This window comes from Lactuca virosa, chromosome 1 (assembly GCF_052849685.1).
Source record: "Lactuca virosa cultivar CGN04683 chromosome 1, Lactuca_virosa_CGN04683_v6, whole genome shotgun sequence".
NCBI lineage: Eukaryota > Viridiplantae > Streptophyta > Magnoliopsida > Asterales > Asteraceae > Lactuca > Lactuca virosa.
In genome coordinates, this window is record NC_136426.1 from 30,902,377 (window position 1) to 30,922,144 (window position 19,768).

Genomic DNA, 19,768 nt, shown 5'->3' on the forward strand with positions numbered 1-19,768 from the left:
TTCCACCAAATTCGGTTCCCGGACCGGTTTCGGTTCGGATCGGTTCTGACCGGGCCGGTTCCGATGTTCATCCCTAGGTAATCAAATTTGGATGATTCCCACAAGTATTTATATTTGCATTGATTAAAAGGTAAAAATAACATAAATAAAATATTTTTCACTATATTGTTATGTTTCTATTAATTACTATATTTGAAGTATATTATGAAAAGATTTATTAAAAAGTTGAGATGAATAGTAACTAGTAAGAGAAAAAAATGGAAAAGAAACGAAAAGAAAAAAAGCAGAGCGTGTTTTCCGGTGCAAGGACGAATAAGAAAAAGCTGGTGGATGTGCCACGTGGGCAGGATAATGGACGTCAGATCGGAATGTGACGGATGAGATTAAATCGGACTTTTATTTGCAACTGCCAGACAACTGTAGAGTAAATATTGGGAGATCATATAGATTTTCTGAAGGTGTTTAGAGAGAGAAAGAGAGAAAGAGGAGAGAGAGTATGGGTTGTATTAAATTGAGGTAGCAGGAGGAGAGGGGGTTTGCAGTGGCTATGGCGGCGTTGCAGGGGGCGTGATTTTAATGCATCCAAATAACAAAAAGACAGAATTCAAAACAAAGAAGAAAAGAAAAAAAAGAGAACGAACAATCCAAAACCCTTTCTTTTTTCTTCCATAAAAATTGTTTCATTCTAATTTTTTTTTTCTCTGCGAAAACACAAATCCACTTGCTTGATTTTTAAATTATGATATTGATTATTGGAATGGTTTAGTTTATCCCTGTTTCACTTTCTCTCTCTTTCTCTCTCTCACACACAAGACACCATTTCCCTTCACACATAAAAAAATTAGATTTTTTAAAACCCTAGATCTTTCAGTAGGTGGCACACTCACAACCCCTAGCGGTTTCCGTGATCAGGGAGATTAAAACCCTTTTTAATTTCTTCATTTTCTGGATATGGATTTGGGTTTGATTTTGGAGAATTTGGGTGTGGAAAGATGTCGGGTTTGTTCTCACTAGGTGGAGGGTTTGGAATTGGTAAAGACGAGGAAGAACAGCAACATGATCATCACAATCAAGAGCAGGAAGATAGTATAATCACACCTAATAGTTTGTATTTGTTCAAGAACGAAGACATCTACAGCAAAGGATTCGAACTATGGCAACAATATTACCAGCTTCACCAGCACCGCCAGCAGAACCACCATCAGCAACCGCCGCATTATGATTTGTCTGTCGGTGGTGGTTGTACAGGTAGGAGAAGAAGTAGCACGGCGGGTGGTGGTGTGGATGATCTTTGTCTCAACAGTAACAGCAACAACAACAACAATCATCATCATCTTTACGCGTCTTCGTGGAATTTCGTTGATAGATCAAGTGGAAGTGGTGACGAGACGAAAGTGATGAGGCAAACTGGGTATAGCATCGGTGGCGGAGATCATGGTGGTGGTGGCAGTGGCAGCGGTGGTGGTGGGATGAATTGTCAAGATTGTGGTAACCAAGCAAAGAAAGATTGTCAGCACATGAGGTGTAGAACTTGCTGCAAAAGCCGTGGGTTTCAATGTCAAACCCATGTCAAGAGCACCTGGGTTCCCGCAGCTAAACGCCGGGAACGTCAACAACAGCTCTCTTCGTTAACGCAACAACAGCAGCAACAGCAACAGCATCACCATAATTTAGGGAATCAGCAGCTGAGTTTGATGATGAGAGGTGGTGGTATTGATCAGAATCCCAAGAGACTACGTGAAGATCATCAGCTAATGACCACCGGTGGTAGTGGTGGTGGTGGTGTGACTTTAAATTTGCCATCTACACATCATCACAACACTTCTTCAGGTAAAGATCGTCTCTTTAGGTTTACCCATTTTTCAAGAAACAAACAAAACCCACAAATTATTCCTTTCTTCCAATTATTGGTTTTGGAGAAGAAAAATCTCTTTTTCTCTTTACCAATATTGATTCATGATTTGATGGGGTTTATTTCATATATATACACTCACACTCGCCCATAGATTAGCTTCATATTTCAAGACTCGTTTAGGCTTTGAAATCAGGGCTACTACGGTGTGTGCGTGTATATATAAACATGTATATATATTTATAAGTATATAACCTGGCCTATATCTAGATGAAATCTATGGAGTATGGATACACGTAGTGTGTGTCACTGTGTGCAACTGTGCGTGCTATGACATATTGTCATATCGCTTTTGCGTGTTGTAGGCGAAGGGTATAGTAGACTCCATTATACCTAACCCAAGAAAAAGGTTATAAATTGTATGCATTTGTTTTTAAAATTTAGGGTTAGAAGTGGGTCATTTCCCGGCGGAAGTGAGTTCTCCGGCGATATTCCGGTGCGTTAGAGTGAGTGCAATGGACGAAGCGGAGGAGCAGCTAGCATATCAAACGGCAGTCAACATCGGCGGACACCTTTTCAAGGGAATTCTCTACGACCATGGTCCGGAAGGTCGATACAACCACCCAGCAGGTGGTGGTGATAGTTCCTCCGCAGGTGGTGCTCAGCATCATCAACAACTTCACCTCATTACTTCCGGCACGATGGGGATTCCCGCCGCCACCACCACCACCTCCGTCAATCCACATGTCACTTCTATTGATCCTTCATCCATATATCCAGCTCCTCTCAACGCTTTCATGGCGGGTACGCAATTCTTCCCACCACCAAGATCTTGAAAACAAAAAGCAAGAAAACAATAAAAAAAAGATGCTAATCGTTAGGGGAACTTTTTAGAGATGCAATGGCATGCGTTGATCTTGATTATACCACATTGGTTATGTAGCTGCTAGCATTCTACTAGGAGAAATCAGAGAAACATAGTGCATGTATGCAAAATTCACAAATCCGTGTAAGCAAAATTATGTCTACAGCCACGAACTCCATTGCAACAATGTTAATTAATTTAATTACCTGTTTCTATGATCGATCGATCGTGTTATGTTATTCTTGCCTTTTCTTATTGTGGTGATATATAATGTGTAGATAAAAGATTTAATTACCTGTTTCTATACTCTCGTAATTAATTAAGGTTTTAAGATAACGTTTCAACCTCTAATTACAATAAAATATTGTTTATGAATGATTAAAAAAAAGGGTATATATATAATATATTGGGTGAACGTTGAATTTTCTCTTTTAGGTTCTCTTAGTACTGAGCTACATTTGGATTTGTGCTCAAGGAATAAGATGTCATTAAGACATTGAGTATTGGAGAGTGTTATTTTGCTTGAGTAATAATTTCATTTCATTTGTTTAACATTAGTATTCTAAAATGGGATTACTTTTTGCTTGGTTTTTGAACTCGAGGTGGCTTTTTGCTCCGTTCACCTGTTTACATGCCGGTTTATAATGGCACAAAGCTTTTCATATATGGTGCTTTCTTTTATCTTCAAAAGTTCATAATTCATGATTTAACCCCATGGTTTTTGGGAAATATGCAATCAATCTTGTTTAACATTGCATAATGTTACTTTGTTGTTGATTAATTGTGGCTTGTGGCTTGTGTATACGTCTATGCATGCAATATAGGTATACACATTGAGGTGTATATGTCAAGGTTGGATAAAAAAAACTAGAAAAATATATATTTCTTTGTAATAATGTCATCCAGATGCAAACAAATCCTATTTCTATAATTAGAAAAAGTTGGAAATACAATGTTGTGTTCATGTAGTTTTTTTAAAGTACAATAATTTATTAAGAAATAATATTGAAATTATAATGATGTAACATAATGATATATGATCATATAATAACACAAATGTACGAAATTATAATGAAAAAAATGTGCATTCGGTGATTTGGCATTTAGCCTTCAATATTATTTGGTAATAAATATAGGCTTGAAAGGGACATGTATAAGTGGAAGTGAGACCAAAAAGGGAAGAATGAAAGCTGTTTCTGCTACAATATTATGGTATTATAAATGCAACTCCAGCCAAGTAAATAAATGCATGTGATGCGATGAGTTGTAACTTGTAACTTGTAATGAGTTAATATGTTCATTTATCTATACATGCATGCCTATGGCTACATAATTAACATATAGCACATATACATACACGTTGCTGTATCTATAGATCTATGTCCAAACTCACGGCTTCTAGGGCAGGGGTACTGTCCGTGACATATACCCTAATTTGTGTATGTAATGGTATGGTTCTTTATTGTTTGTACAATATGCATTAAATGTAGCACCTTTTTAGAGGGAATGTAGGAAGTCAGCTCTTACACCTACGTAATTATGTTCACATAAATGGTAATTACCATCACGTTTGAACTTACCAAATCCAAAAAAGCTCATGCATGCCAACTTGTACATCATGCATGGAGACTTGTATGTAATATAGATAGGGGTGGTATGGAGTAGAAGGGTAGGGGGAGTCCTAGATTTGGAGGGTATGTGTAAGAAAGAGTAGTTGTTAATCAAGGTTACCTGAGTTGATGAAAGTTCTGATTCAAAACAAGTACCTTCTTTGATCAAGACATTACATTCTTTTAGGGTAAACATACTTTCTGACCACCCTTCTCTTACAACACCTTTTTAGCAATTGTAGTAGGTTTTCTTTTAAACATTTTTTTTTCTATATATTGCCATTTTGTAGACAAGTTATGGGCATCTTAAATATATATTACATATGTTTTAGAAATACAAATTAGAACATGTTATTCTCTAAGTTTAAAGATTTTGTTACATACACTTGTTTCTTAATGAGTAAACTACAACTAAAATGTGTTCACATTGTAAAATTAAATTGCAACAACATGAAGTTGGTGTGAATGTTTTGATGACGATAAGCCTAGATTTGCAAAGTTTTAAAAGTGTGGGTAGAAGAATTACACCACAATTTTGAAGTAATTTATATATTTTAAGTTAATATTATAAAAAGACAATTTTTAGATTTTTTCTATTTAGACATTTTTTTTGGTTTTTATCAAAAAAACCCCTCACATTTTTTCGTTATTATTTTTTCGTTTTGACCTTTTGTACCGGGTTTAGTGTTAGGCTATCTTATACGGTAACTAACAATTTTTTTCAAAAAAAAAAAAATACTTCTTTTTTTTCAATAAAACTCTTATAATCGACAAACTTTTTCATTTGGACAACTTTTCGGTTTTAACTCTCAATTTATGTGTTCTTGTTTTTGCTACTGCTAAGGGTGAACGGAATGGAAAGGCGGGTTGCAAATTTTTTGGGTGGTATCGTCGGGTTACCATTCCTTCCAAGCAAGCAGTTTAAGTGGGTTTGGAAAAATTAGTTTGAGCGGCTTTTAGAAACCGCAAGAAACTTTATCAATTTGCTTTGTGGGTCATGCATCTCCTTTTTCATTTAATTTTCAAAGAAAAAAAACAAGAAGCATAGCATGCATATATGCAAACATGACGTTTTATTTATTTGTTTTTTTTCTACATAAGTTTGTATACATATATATCGAAAGTAGATATATATTACAATTCAAGCAATAATCACTTGTGCATTATGCATCAAAATTTGTACCAAAACAATTTTATATGTTTTTTAATTATTTTCTAAATTAGTTTGTATATTTTTAATATTATGTAAATTAGTTTTGTATAATTTTTATTAGTTTGTGTTTATTTTAAAATAAAAAGTTAAGTGGGTTGAATGGGTTGGAAAAAATAGGATTTTCATATGTTGTGGGTTGAGAAAGATGGAAGAGAGATGAGATAGAAATGCTGATGTGGCGCTGATATGGCAGTGGGTTGGGAGGGTAGGACTCCCTCCACCCTAATAGGGTTCTTAGTGAAAGAAGATGGTGGTTTAATGTACTGTGTACATATCTATTAATTTGGAAATTGAAGATTTTGTATCAATTAGATTTAATTGTATTGTATCACAAATAGTTCACTGTATTAATTTAGAGACCAACGGTTTTACATGTTAACTTGGATGAAATCGTATCACAGTTGGTTACCAACCTGTCTACTAATTTGGAGAATGAAAGTTGTATATTTGCTAACTAAATGTTATGTGTATGCTAATTTGAAAATAAATAACAATATAATATTTAAAGAATTTGTTGACTATGCTATTAATGAAAAAAAAATTAGTCTCAAAATAATTTAACGATATTATTATAGATCAAATCACATTAAAGCTAAAATTAGATTTCCAAACGTACATTGGCATTTACAAGCCATCTTTTGTTTTATATTAATATATTTTTTCCTTTAAGAATTAGACATAATAGCTATACTTCTTCCAAAAATAATCCGATGTTTCCTTTAAATTTTTAATGTTTAAAACAACAAAGAACACCATAGAGAACACTAGAATTATGAGCCAAATCAGAAAATATAATATAAACAAAAAAGTTTGTCAAATATAACTTTTTTTCTAAAATGAATTTAGTTTTTTTTTTTCAAAATAGAAATTATCAATCACAGGTAAACGTATTTAAAAGAGCAAGAAGAAAAAATTGAAAAACCATGATTTTTTTTTAAATGAAAATGTTTAACTTAAGAAAAAAATCGAAAATACAAGACCTATATAATACTAACCCGTATTTTTTTACATCCGGCTCTATTTTTTATTCTTATATGTTTTTTTCTTTTTTACATCTATTTCTCAAGCATTTTGAAGAGATGAAATCCACCAAATTTTACTATTTGAGATTGAGCAAAAAGCAGTAGAAACACTAGTAATATGTAAGTGGGATATATACAGTAAAATCCCAATATTTTCATCGATTTGACAAGAAAGTCCTAAACTTTATTTTTTTTTACAGTAAAGTCCAAATTACCGGCAGTTTTTGACACTTTTACCCATTTTCCCGGGTTAGCCGGTAATTAGGACTTTTTTTGTCAAAAACAAATAAAGTTTAGGACTTTCTTGTCAAATCGTCAATTATGACTTTACTGTCAAAAAATAAAGTTTAGGACTTTCTTGTCAAATCGTTAAAAATATTGGGACTTTAGTGTATATATAATTTTTTTGATAGAAATTTAATGTTATAATGCTCTTTAAGCATAAGAATTATTAAAACATTATCTATTCAGCTAGATCCTATTGAAATCCTTAACGTTTGCTTCTTGTTAAATCGTTTTTTTAATCTCAACAAATCGACATTGAAAAAAATTGAGATAATCAAGAAATAAAGAAAGAAAGAACCAGGGTTCGGTTTCTTATTTCTCCATTTTTGGGACAGCAAAAAGTCAACACAACCCTAGTTCTTTCTTTCTTTTTTATTATCTCCATTTTTTTTCAATGTTTGTTTGTTGAGATTAAAAAAACGATTTAACAAGAAGCAAATGTTAAGAATTTCAATAGGATCTAGCTGACTAGAGAAGGTTTTAATAACTCTTATGCTTAAAGAGTATCCTACCATTAAATTTCTAACAAAAAAATGAGATATACACTAAAGCCCTATTATTTTCAACGATTTGACAAGAAAGTCATAGACCTTTTTTTTGACAATAAAGTCCTAATTCACGATTTGACAAGAAAGTCCTAAACTATATTTTTTTGACAAAAAAAGTCCTAATTACCGGCTAACCGGGAAAAAAGAGTGAAAGTGTCAAAAATTGCCGGTAATTTGGACTTTACTGTCAAAAAAATAAAGTTCTTGTCAAATCGATGAAAATATTGAGACTTTAGTGTATATATCCCTATGTAAGTGATAGAAAGTGATAAATAATTGACAATTGATAGAAAGTGATAAATAAAAATAAATATAATATTTTAGTACTCAAAGATACTTTGAAAATTAATAGAAAGTGATAAATAAAAAAGTCTTACAATAAATACTATTTAGACTTGAGGGAGTGGACTTGCCACCCCCTCTCGCAAAGCAATTCGTTAAATATCAAACACCACTCCTTAAGATTCACTAAGGAATGTGCGAAGAATGAGTCACCAAGCAAGCAGCAAGAAGAGAGAAGAGAAAAAATGTATTGGTGGATTTTGATTGGTTTATAGCTACTTTTTTTTTCAAAATAAACCCTATTAATTTAACACACCACCACTCTTTATAAAATACTAAGAAAAACATGCTAGTGAGCTGGCAACAAAAAAAATGATATGACGGCACAAAAAATGATGTAGTGATTTGCCAAGAGTGTTATCACTTTCTTCAGCCTTGCAAGTGGGTATTTATGAAATGAATTGACCATGGTAGTTTGTAAGAGTATCTCCAACTTATTCTTAAATCTTATTTTTTTCTTTATTCTTTTCTATTTTTGTTGGGAGATATGAATAATATTCCTCCAAATATGGAGGAAAATTAATAATTTCTTTCAAAATGTAGTTGAAGTTTCAGTTATTGGTTTTACTCTCTTTCTCTTTTTTATTTTATACATTTATAATTTATTTTTATCTATTAGTTATAATTTAAATATAATATTTTATATTTTATATATTATTTTATATTAATTGTTGTAAATGTAAAGTTTAATATTTATATATCGAATTCATATAAAAAAATAAATACATACTAAAAATTTGAAACATGATCAAATAAATAATAATAAATTAATAATTAACTCAAATTCATTATATATAAACATTTTATTTTGTTATAATTTTATGATAATATTATTAACAATATATGTAAGTTACAAAAAAAATAAAAAAATAATAATAATAAAATACTATGAATATATTTTTTGAAGTAAAAATAAAACTAAAAATATAATAAGGTGAAAATAAAACACTATTTACCTAATTTTTTACTTCATTTATTAAGAAAAAATAAAAATAGGTTAGAGGTTAATATTCAAATCAATAAATTATTAACACAAGTGATCGAATGGAACATTTTAGGGGAACATGGCCGTTTACTTTTAGGACATGCAGGAAGACTTATATATTAAATTATTAGGTGTAAAACTCATGTATTACATGAGTTAATTAAAAATAAATAAATATAAAGGTCTAAATATTTAAGAACTTTAGATTTATAAAAAATAATAAAACTAATGAATTATTAAAATTTGATTTTTTTTATCTTTTAAATATAAATAAATAAGCAAAATAAACTAATGAGCTTTAATTTGGGAATTTTGAAATAAGAAGGTAAGTCCATTAATAAAACTGATATTCATTTATTATTACATTTATTGTAATTATTACATTAAATTATTATGTGAAATTTATTAAAATAGAAAAACTCATAAAACGACATGTAGAAAAGAAATTAATTCAAAATAACCATAAAATGACATTTGACAAATTGAATGAGAGTGTGACATGTGGTAAAAAAAAGCTTCATTTATTAGAGTAGACAAATAAATGTAACTTCTTCTTAATAATATATGTCATACTTATAAAATTATTTCTTACTATGACATTAAAGAAAATAATAATTTATAGTAATGGATAATCATTTTGTAACATCCCAAAAATTACAACAAATCTAAACTTTTCAAAACAATCCATTTTCTAAAAGAAGTGTTTACACAACCATTGTTTCCAAAACATTATTTAAAATCAGAGTCTTCCAAGATCCAACCAGTCGTAAAACCAAGGATGTGTACGGTCACGCTTTCGCATTGCCACAATCATCTGAAGCACACCTGAAACAATAAACTGAAACCGTAAGCACGAAGCTTAGTGAGTTCCCCAAAGTACCACCACACAAACAAATCACATACACAAACATTCATGCCTGGCCCAATCAACCTTGGGCTGGAATACGAGGCATGTCTACGATGGGCCCAGTCATCCTTGGGATGGAATACCCTCATATCATAAGCATGTTTGGTCCAATCAGCCTCAGGCTGGAATACAAAAACATATCGGATCCAATCAACCATCGAGTTGGAATACCCGAGGCCCAATCAACCATCGGGTTGGAATGCCAATATACAATGGGTCCAGTCAACCATCGGGCTGAAATATATACCCTAGGCCCAATCAATCTCTGGGTCCAATCATCCTCGAGATGGAATACCCAGGTTCGAATTCCAATATACAACGGGTCCAGTCATCATCGGGATGGAATACCCTCGACCCCAATCAACCATCGGGTTGGAATGCCCCTGGTCTGTTGGCTCACGCACAAAGCAATAAAGTCTCAACCACCACACAAAATATGTCGACATATACATACCAGATAAACATATAATCATCCAACAGACAAACAAGCAGATCTACAGATCACTGCTGCATACTCATGCACATCCTATATACCAGGACTCAGATCTAACGGATCACTACAACATAGCAACATCATATATGCCAGGATATATATCTAATAGATCTAATAGATCACTACAACATAGCAACATCCTATATGTCGGCCCTGGTGCCTTCGACCCGTAAGTACAGTGAGGAAAACTCACATGTACTGATGATAACTGAAACAACATTAGATCCGCGGAAAACGCTGCTCTTCATGCTAAACCAAAACCAGAAACAAACCCAATCAATAATTAGGGTTTAACCCAAAACCATGGTCTAGTCCATTCCTCATCATGATGAGGGAAAAAGACCATTTTCCCTTTATAAACAAGCCCAACTAAACTAATCCCAAAACCTATAATGGCCCAAGGCCCAAAATCGATCCATTGGGCTTCTGCTGAGAACGCCTAGCGTCCGAACGTTGGGCGTTCCCATGCAAACGCCTGGCGTTTGCTTGCTGATTACCAACTTCTAAACCAATGTCTTAATGGCTTAAGATCTCATGTCCAAACTTCAGATCCAATCATAACGGAACGTCTAAATCCATAAAGTTGCAAAATTTATGGCCATGCATGGCTAAAATGAGCCTAACACCAAGATCCTCACTCAAAATCAACTATAAGGCTCCAAAACTCTTGCATGGAAGATTATGAAAACCCAGGATTGCATTTTTATGATTCTAGACTCACTATTATGCTTGAAAGGAAAGTCTAAACCTCTGGAGCATTCCAAACTCACAAAGATCAAGTCTTTGGGACCAAAAAGAACATAAACTAGCCCTAAATAAAGATCCAACAAATGAGACATCAAGATCTGAACTTTATACCTCAAAATGATGCTCCAAGATGCCAAGAGTCCAGATCCACAAGCTAGAGAGCAACCACAATACTCCAAAGATCTTCCTTCTGTTATCAATAACACTAACTGATACCAAAAAGATGAACCAAGGCTTCAAACTCTCATACACACTTAGGGTTTTCAAAATGAGGATGGAGGTTGGAGTGGTGAAGGGTTTTGAGGCCATAATGTTCTATAAATAGGGTGGAAACCCTAAATTAGGGTTTGGCCTCTGCGTGCAAACGCCTGGCGTTAAACGCCTAGCCTTCTATGCTAAACGCCTGACGTTTGGACCAAAGACTTCATCATCGGGATGTTACAATTCTCCCCCACTTGACTTAGATTTCGTACTCGAAGTCTGCTGCAGTAACTAACCCAGGGTAGTGTTTCCATATATCCACCTTGAATCACTCAGACGGTCCTCCCTAGAACCCGATCCGAACTAAAAGTCGGCTCATTCAAGCGGCTGACTACCCATACCATCCTTGACCTGCTAACTTCATCACTAAAGAAACCATCACAACCTTCCCAAAATCCGGAAATCTAATACCTCGACTAACTCTTAAGCAAGCAAACTTATCTCAGAACGCAGTTATTACGATATCTTTAATATCCGAACAATACAGAACCCTTCCGAACCTAACTTACCTTATTGATTCCACTGGGGAATCAGGACTCCTGACCGCTCTCTGTTGTTGAACCCTTCATTCGAAAACAAGGTGGCTCCAAACACGAGCGTCAGATAGATAACCACTGTAGAGAGGCACAAACAATGCCATCATATTCCACAATTCCCTGGCTAAGACCGAAAGTCTAGAGAGAGATCCACAAAGTCGGGGACTCTCAAGGCTGCAAACACCGAATCAACTCTATCAATATGCTTCCCAAGACCGGAAACCCATCAGATCTAAATTTCAGAACCCATATTCCAGGACTGACATTCATACATTCGTTGAATCCACCCCTTGCCCTTGAGTATGACCACTACCAAACGCGCGGAAAAGAACCCAGACACATCAATTGCGAATTTCCACCAATTCCAAATCCATAATATGTATTAAAAGCCTTAAATAAACCCTTGAATTCATGACCCGCCATTTCCAACCACTGCTCCTACGAGAAATGATGAGTAATCCAAGAATTTTCACATTTTCCTTCAATCCTTATCAACTCAGGTGTACCCCCACCTGGAAAATCACTCGAGACATTCACAAAGAACTTTTATGATTCGAGACTTCATAACCGATACCCAACCTTGATAATCAAACCCCTAATAACAGCTTGCGAACAAACGAGATTTATAATGCAAACTTTCCGCAAAGACTTTCTGATGCACGACTGATACTCCCAACAACCCTTAATTGCTCACTTTATCCAACCAGCTGATTTAACAATGCCAAAACTGTGTATGACATCCTAACAATTCAAAAATGGATGTCTGATATGGAACACACAGTTCATCGGGTTCAAGCTATGGAAGACAATCCATGAGGATCAAAGCCTCATCTCACCAACACTGAAGTGCATGATTTGAACAAAGGAGGAACAAAGATTGAAATAAGTTCTGACCCACTTTTCGGGTTAGATGATGAAAATCATGATGAAGTACAACAACCTCGCCCCTCTGATGACTTCATAATGGTTCTTGATGACGAGGAATCCAGTGGGTCACACCATTCCACCTCTAAGCCAAAGCAAAAGAAAAAGAAGAAGTTGGCAGTGTCAAGGAAAGAATTCCTTGATCTTCAGTCCAAGGTTGATGAAATTCTGGCTGCAGTCACGTCAGCAACCCCGCAGACAACCGCAGACTCATCTCAGCAATCACTGGTCAATCGAGTTCAAGCCTTGGAACCAAGAGAGAGATTCCTAGTTTAGAATGCTTCTACGGTTGGAAATAGGCATTCGTCAGCTTGACAATCAAAGCACTATTGATCATCGGGAATTCATCTCAAAATCCATTGCTCTTATCAACGAGGTGAAGGATCTTAAGAACGAGCTTCAGAAAAGCATGCTAGATCAAGAAAGAAAGTCTCAGCAACTCATCAGTGAGACTCACAATGCTTATGAAACGGGTTATTCAGTTCTTCACGATGCCGTCAAAGGGTTGAGGCGATCTCTTATCGCAAAGGAAAGTATTGATGAAATATAGGGATGAGCATATGGACCGGGGAACCGGCCGGAACTGGTACCGGAACCGGAACCCGATGGAACCGGTCGGGCCGGGACCGATACTATAATTTCGTTAATTTTTGGAACCGGGACCCGGTAAGAACCGGTCATTGAAACCGGACCGGATAGTCTTTAAAAAAAACTCGTGCGTTTTAGTCGTTTGGACTTCTAATTTGGACGTAAAAAAAGTGATCATAAAAAAAACCACTGAATCCAAGCACGACTCGGCGACTCCAAGAATCCTACCATCGATCGATCTTCACTGTGAGTTGTGACTGTCGATCATCGACATCTCCAAGGAATCCAACTATCCAAGCATCGATCATCCCTTGTACGGTTCCAAGCATCTCCAAGGTTCCATCGATCTTCATCATCATTCATCAATTATCATCTTCTCACTTCTCAAGTCGACATCTTCATATTTTGCTTCAATGATTCGAACTATTGTTGCTCATGAAGATCAAGTAAGATTATATATTTGTATTTCATGTTTTAAGTTCCATTTAACAATGTACTTTGTACTTTGTAGACATACATGCAAGATTTTTGTTAGATTAGTTTATAGTATGAATGTAAGATTGTCAAAACTAAGAATTTGTTTAGTTATATAACTAATGTGTTATATTGAAAATGTAGGATTTGAATGGGTTACCAAATGTACCATCATCAATATACCGAAACTCGGATGTTCATGATGCCAATAATGAAGATGGTAATCCGGCTAATTGGATTGGAAAAGACTTTGATGACCAAGTAAGATTAGCTCATTAGCAATATTTACTTCTTTACCATTTTGTCCAAATTTTGAAAGTTGCATAACTCACTCAATTTAACTTGTTTTGACCTGAATCTTTTTCCCACATGTATATTAGGATTTGTAGTTGAGTTTAGACTATAAAAACTCTTGATTTGGTTAAAAATTGAATGAGTTACAAGCTCCGCAAGAAAGGGTATCAAATCAGAATTTTTTTATGTTACAACAATTAAACGTAATCTGACTTTGTTGTTCAAATGTGTATAACTCACTCAATTTAAGTTTTTTTGATCTGAATCTTTTTCCTACATGTATTTTAGGATTTGTAGTTAAGCGTAGACTATAAAAACACTTGATTTGGTTAAAAATTGAATGAGTTACAAGCCCCGCAAGGAAGGGTGTCAAATCAGAATTTTTTTATGTTACAGCAATTAAACGTAATCTGACTTTGTTGTTCAAATATGCATAACTCAATCAATTTAAGTTTTTTTGACCTGAATCTTTTTCCTACACGTATTTTAGGATTTGTAGTTAAGCTTAGACTATAAAAACTCTTGATTTGGTTAAAAATTGAATGAGTTACAAGCCCCGCAAGGAAGGGTGTCAAATCAGAATTTTTTTTATGTTACAGCAATTAAACGTAATCTGACTTTGTTGTTCAAATGTGCATAACTCACTCAATTTAAGCTTTTTTGACCTGAATCTTTTTCCTACATGTAGTTCAGGATTTGTAGTTAAGTTTAGACTATAAAAACGCTTGATTTGGTTAAAAATTGAATGAGTTACAAGCCCCGCAAGAAAGCGTGTCAAATCAGAATTTTTTTTTTCAGCAATTAAACGTAATATGACTTATTATATGTTTTATTTTGAGAATATAGGATTATGGAGAAGATTCCGAAGAAGATTATATAGAAGAAACACCGGCATTGAATGTTATACCAAGTGACCAATCAGACCAAGAAGAGGAGCCACAAGAACAACAACCTTCAAAAAAACGAAAATTTGCAACCCTACAAAAACGAAGTCAACCAAAAAAACCAACACAAACAAAAAAAACGACCACTACCAAAAAAACGAACACAAGAAAAATACCCAACAAAACCAAAACCCAAAAACAAAAAATTGACTCAAAAGGAGTTAAATGACCGGATTAACCCAACCAGACGAGGTGAGAGTAGAGATAATTGTACCGCTCCTGTTTGGAATTACTTTGAGATAGAATGGATAAAAGAGGAAGATGGAATTGAAAGAAAGTGGGCCGAATGTAATTATTGTTTAAAATTACTAGCCGCGGATCCAAACCGGAATGGGACAACTTCAATAAACAAGCATTTTAATGGGTGCAAGTTAAATCCGGACAACAAACCGAAAGAAGTTGATGACAAACAACAAAAGTTGTCATTTACGAAAGCTCCTAATGGTGAGGGTCATGTATACACATGGAAACATGATGATACTAGGATCCAACTTGCCTTACTAGGACTTTTCACCATCGGGGAACTACCCTTTAAATTCATTGAAAACGAGGCGTTCATAGAATTTGTAAACGCCCTCAATGGTAGGGTGAAATTGCCTTCAAGGCATAAAATTTCTCGTGATGTTGTGTCCTTCTATTTAATGGAGATACAGAAGTTGTACAAACATTTGAGCAACCCCAAAACAACCATCCACTTGACAACCGACACGTGGACATCCTCGTGTCAAAAGATAAATTATATGGTTGTCACGACCCACTTCATTACTGAAGATTTTGTCATGCACAAAAGGGTAGTCAACTTTAGAGAGGTTGATACTCACAAAGCTGAAGACATGGCCCGGGAGTTGCTAATTTGCATAAACGAGTGGGGGATGAAGAATGTCATGACGATGACCGTTGATAATGCCAAGACAAATGACTATGACACTATAAGTGATTATGTCTTCTTTGCGACATTGTTAGATCCTCAATGCAAGTCAAAGTTTATGAAAGTTGTTTTTATCCAAATGCTTAAAGCCAAGAACAAAGATAATAAGATGTCCGTTGATGAGATAGAATCGAAAGCACATGCAAAGGTTATTGATATCAAATGCAAATTGGACATGTTTTTCAAGACATACTTGGAAAGGTCAAACATGACCCCATCGTCTCAACAAGAAACTCCCGAAGAAGTTGTTAATTTTGATGACGAAAACGAATTCTTTGGAAGCTATATGACCTCGGGAGGTTTCCCCTCGACTTCGTCAAAAAGTCAATTGCAACGATACTTAAATGAGGACCTAATCGGAATTGACAAAGGATATGATATCCTCACATGATGGAAAAATAACGCGGTGCAGTTCCCGATCGTTGCTCGAATGGCAAGAGGTATCGACCTTCTTTTACTCTAATTTTCATTTTTTATTTATAAATTCATGTCGTGTATTATACATTAATTTGTTTCTTAATAGATATTTTGGGGATGCAAATTTCCACCGTAGCATCCGAATCCACATTCAGTAACGGTCGTCGAGTAATTACCGGCTACCATACTAATTTGTCCGTTGTGATTGTGGAGGCATTGATATGCACTCAAGATTGGCTAAGACAGAGTAGCTTGCTTATATATGACTGCGACGAAGTGCACGATGTGTTAGCTGACGATGACCTCGCTATTGGTAATACACTAATACTTGTTACATCTTTTTTTTAACATCTTATTAGTAATTGTTACATTTTATTAAGTAATAACGTTTTTCTTTTGTATTATATATAGACATTGTGGATGCTATACACAACTTGAAGCTAACGGGGAAGAGACCGAAGAATTAGTCAAAATGTCACATAGATGTTGGAATCCACATATTAGACTTTGTTTTTTTTTGTTAGGGAAACTTGAAAGTATATTATGAATGTTGAAAGTGTATTTTGAATGTTGAATGTTTGGATAGTTAATGACGGTGCAATGGTTCTTTGAAAGAGAGAAATTGACTTATTTTTGATAATATCAAACTTGTAGTTTTTCATATATTATCCGACAAACGTTTTTTTTGATGTGTGTAATATATTGATTTTAGTTAATTTTATTATTAAGTATTTTTAATTATAAACATTAATATATTTACAATTAATAAATTAGATGATGGGACCCTATAATGTTTGTTTTTTTCTTTTGCATATGGCTAGAGTGAGGTTTAATAACATCCACTTGTTAAAAAAATTGATGATTGGAATTTGGAAATGCTCTAATAAACACCGAAACTAACCAACCCCAAACATTTTTCATATTTTAATTTCTGTTTTACATACTATTCTTTTTCTCAGTTTATGCAATATAAAATGGTATCTAATAAATAAATAAAAACAAGTCGAAAAGTATTTAAATCTAAAACTAATTTAAACCATACGAATGAGAAAAAAAAGTATTACAGTAGTCATTATCACACCTCACACGAAGAAATAATGGGGCCTAACACTACTGTTTGTATTTAAGTAAACTAAAATATGTACTAAACAAAAAACGACAAAACCGGGCATAAACCGAATCCGTAACCCAAAAATACGTTGCTATTTCACGAAGACCGGTTCCAAAATCGAAAACCCGGCAAAAACCAGACCCGGAACCGGAACCGGTAGAACCGCCGGGCCGGTTCGGTTCTTGATTTTAGCCGAAGCCAGTTCCCGGGTCGGGCCGGTTCCGGCCGGTTCGGTTCGTTTGCTCATGCCTAATGAAATCCTACGACTTACCAAGGGAATTTATCCAACTCTTTTCAATCCTGACATGCCGACCAATAAGGAAGTGAGTGCTCAGATGGCAACCCAATTCAATACCACCTTCCAAAAGCTTGATGATTTAAAAGCTTGGTTAGAGAAACAGACGAAGCATGCATCCTCAAAAGGGGGAAGTGATCCAAATCAGGGAATAAGGATTGAAACTGTTTCATCCTCAACATCTTCAAAGTCAAAAACTCCCTCGGTAAACCAATCTCAAACTCCTCCTCAGCATCAATCTTCTTCATAGCACATCAAAGAACCAACTCCTCACAATTCTCCTCGGCATTCAACACCTCCACCTTCTCCTCTGCCTCAAACTCCTCCCCACTTGCAAAATTTAGAGGAATATGTTTCATCAATTCACTCCAATGACTCCCCAACCACGGTTCAAAGGAAACAAGATTGGAGAGCTGCAAAATTTGCAGATGAGATATGGAAAGCCCAAGGTTTCGATACCACTTTTGATGAAACCCTGATCAACTCTTGGGTGAATCCTACCCGCAGACTTTTGGATTCAGACTACATTCCATGTCTCACCTATGCAGAACCTCCTCATGATGGGTACTGGGATATTCCTATCTCACCCAACTCCAAGTATTTCCCTATTTTTCAATCCTTTGAGCTCACCATTCCTGGCGATCAAAGAGTTCCCATGGAATTTGAAAGGTTGAATCTTTTTCATGCCAAACATGGTGATAAGTTTGAAAACATCTGGTCGAATGATAGACCAGAAGGAGTGAAGACCTACAAGGCCAGAAAGTTCATGAAGAGTGAATTCTTCCAATACACCCTATCCCGCAGAGGGTCTAACTACATAAGAACACATGTAGACTTTGTTGGATTAGGTGTCTAAGCCCATAACTATAATTGGGATGTACTTGACCCGATAGTAGCATGGTCCTTTTGGGTTGCCTTCACCAGTGCAATTTGATAGGATAGACTTTTGAGAATAAGGTTATTTATGATTTATTAATATATTATAAGTATAATATATTAATTGAGAAATCATATTATTTAATTAGTATTGATCAAGAATTAATTTGGAATTAATTTTGTGATCAAAAGAGACTAATTAAATATGTGGGGATTGATTATGTAAATCAATGATTCTTATAGTGTGGGCTAATGATCCATGGTTATTTGGGATGGGCTAAACCAATGAGATGGTCCATGGATAGTCCATGGAGGTTTAGCCCATGGAGCCTAAGTAATATGAAAGGTCATTAGGGTTTGCAAGGTGTAACCCTAGCATTTGCTACACTATAAAAGGACCTCCCTAGAACCAAAATCGGTTACACCATCATTCTAGGAGAGTGATATAGTTTTTGTGCTAAGTAACTTATTCTCTCAAGCCTCCTCTTGCATTTGGTGTTTGTGACACATTAGAGACATCACACTTGAGGTGCTCAAGCTTTCAAAGGCCAAGAACTACAAGTCCTACTAAGATGTAAGTTATCTAACTAGTTGTATTGTTCAATTATCAATTTGTATGCTAGTTAGGATGTATGCTTTGGAAAACTGAAAATACATGTATAATTAGAGAAAACATAGATCCAAAGCATCTAGGGTTGCATGTGCACCATAGGAGTGTTATAGTGCTTAAAACCCAACAGTGGTATCAGAGCCTAAGATTGTTTTCTGTTATACTTGATGCTTATTGCTTTCCACAGTTGAAAAAATCGATTTTCTAGCCTCTGACTGATGAACTCGCCGAGTCCACTGGCTGACTCGACGAGTCCACTCAGTAAATGACCAACTCGACAAGTCATGTTCTTGCACTCGCCGAGTTGATGGCTCTGGGTGCAGAATTTCGTGTTTTTGGCCAGAATTGGATTAGGATCATTACCACAAACTGTTTTTTGAAACATATAATCTGTTTTCTTGATATGGTAGTGATCATGCTCATCCAATTAAAAGATAATTGTCAAAATTTCAAGATTTATATTAGTTTATATGATTAGGCTAATTCCTTGCAATTGTTGATATAAATTATCTTGATTTATGTGTTTACTAGATCATAGATAAATTACTTGATAATTTGTAACATCCCAAATTTAAGACCAAAAAAAATTAATTTATAATTAAGTTATTATAAAACCAACAATATAAAAACATTCATAATAA

At 34.9% G+C, this 19,768-nt stretch overlaps 1 protein-coding gene across 1 annotated transcript; it reads left to right on the plus strand.

The window, feature by feature from the left end:
• Positions 1-436: 436 nt before the first annotated feature.
• LOC145163463 (protein EXPRESSION OF TERPENOIDS 1-like) lies at positions 437-2,956 on the plus strand. Its single transcript, XM_079082324.1, has 2 exons — positions 437-1,830; positions 2,297-2,956. The coding sequence occupies exons 1-2, from the start codon at positions 993-995 to the stop codon at positions 2,686-2,688; spliced, it is 1,230 nt and encodes a 409-aa protein (XP_078938450.1). The 5' UTR covers positions 437-992; the 3' UTR covers positions 2,689-2,956.
• The last annotated feature ends 16,812 nt before the right edge of the window (positions 2,957-19,768 follow it).

What these genes read in the sequence shown, in the direction of transcription:
- LOC145163463 (XM_079082324.1), top strand. Translation starts at nt 993, where the DNA reads ATGTCGGGTTTGTTCTCACTAGGTGGAGGGTTTGGAATTGGTAAAGAC. An exon ending in TCATCACAACACTTCTTCAG is followed by an intron (nt 1,831 to 2,296) that starts GTAAAGATCGTC and finishes TTTAAAATTTAG; the next exon opens with GGTTAGAAGTGGGTCATTTC.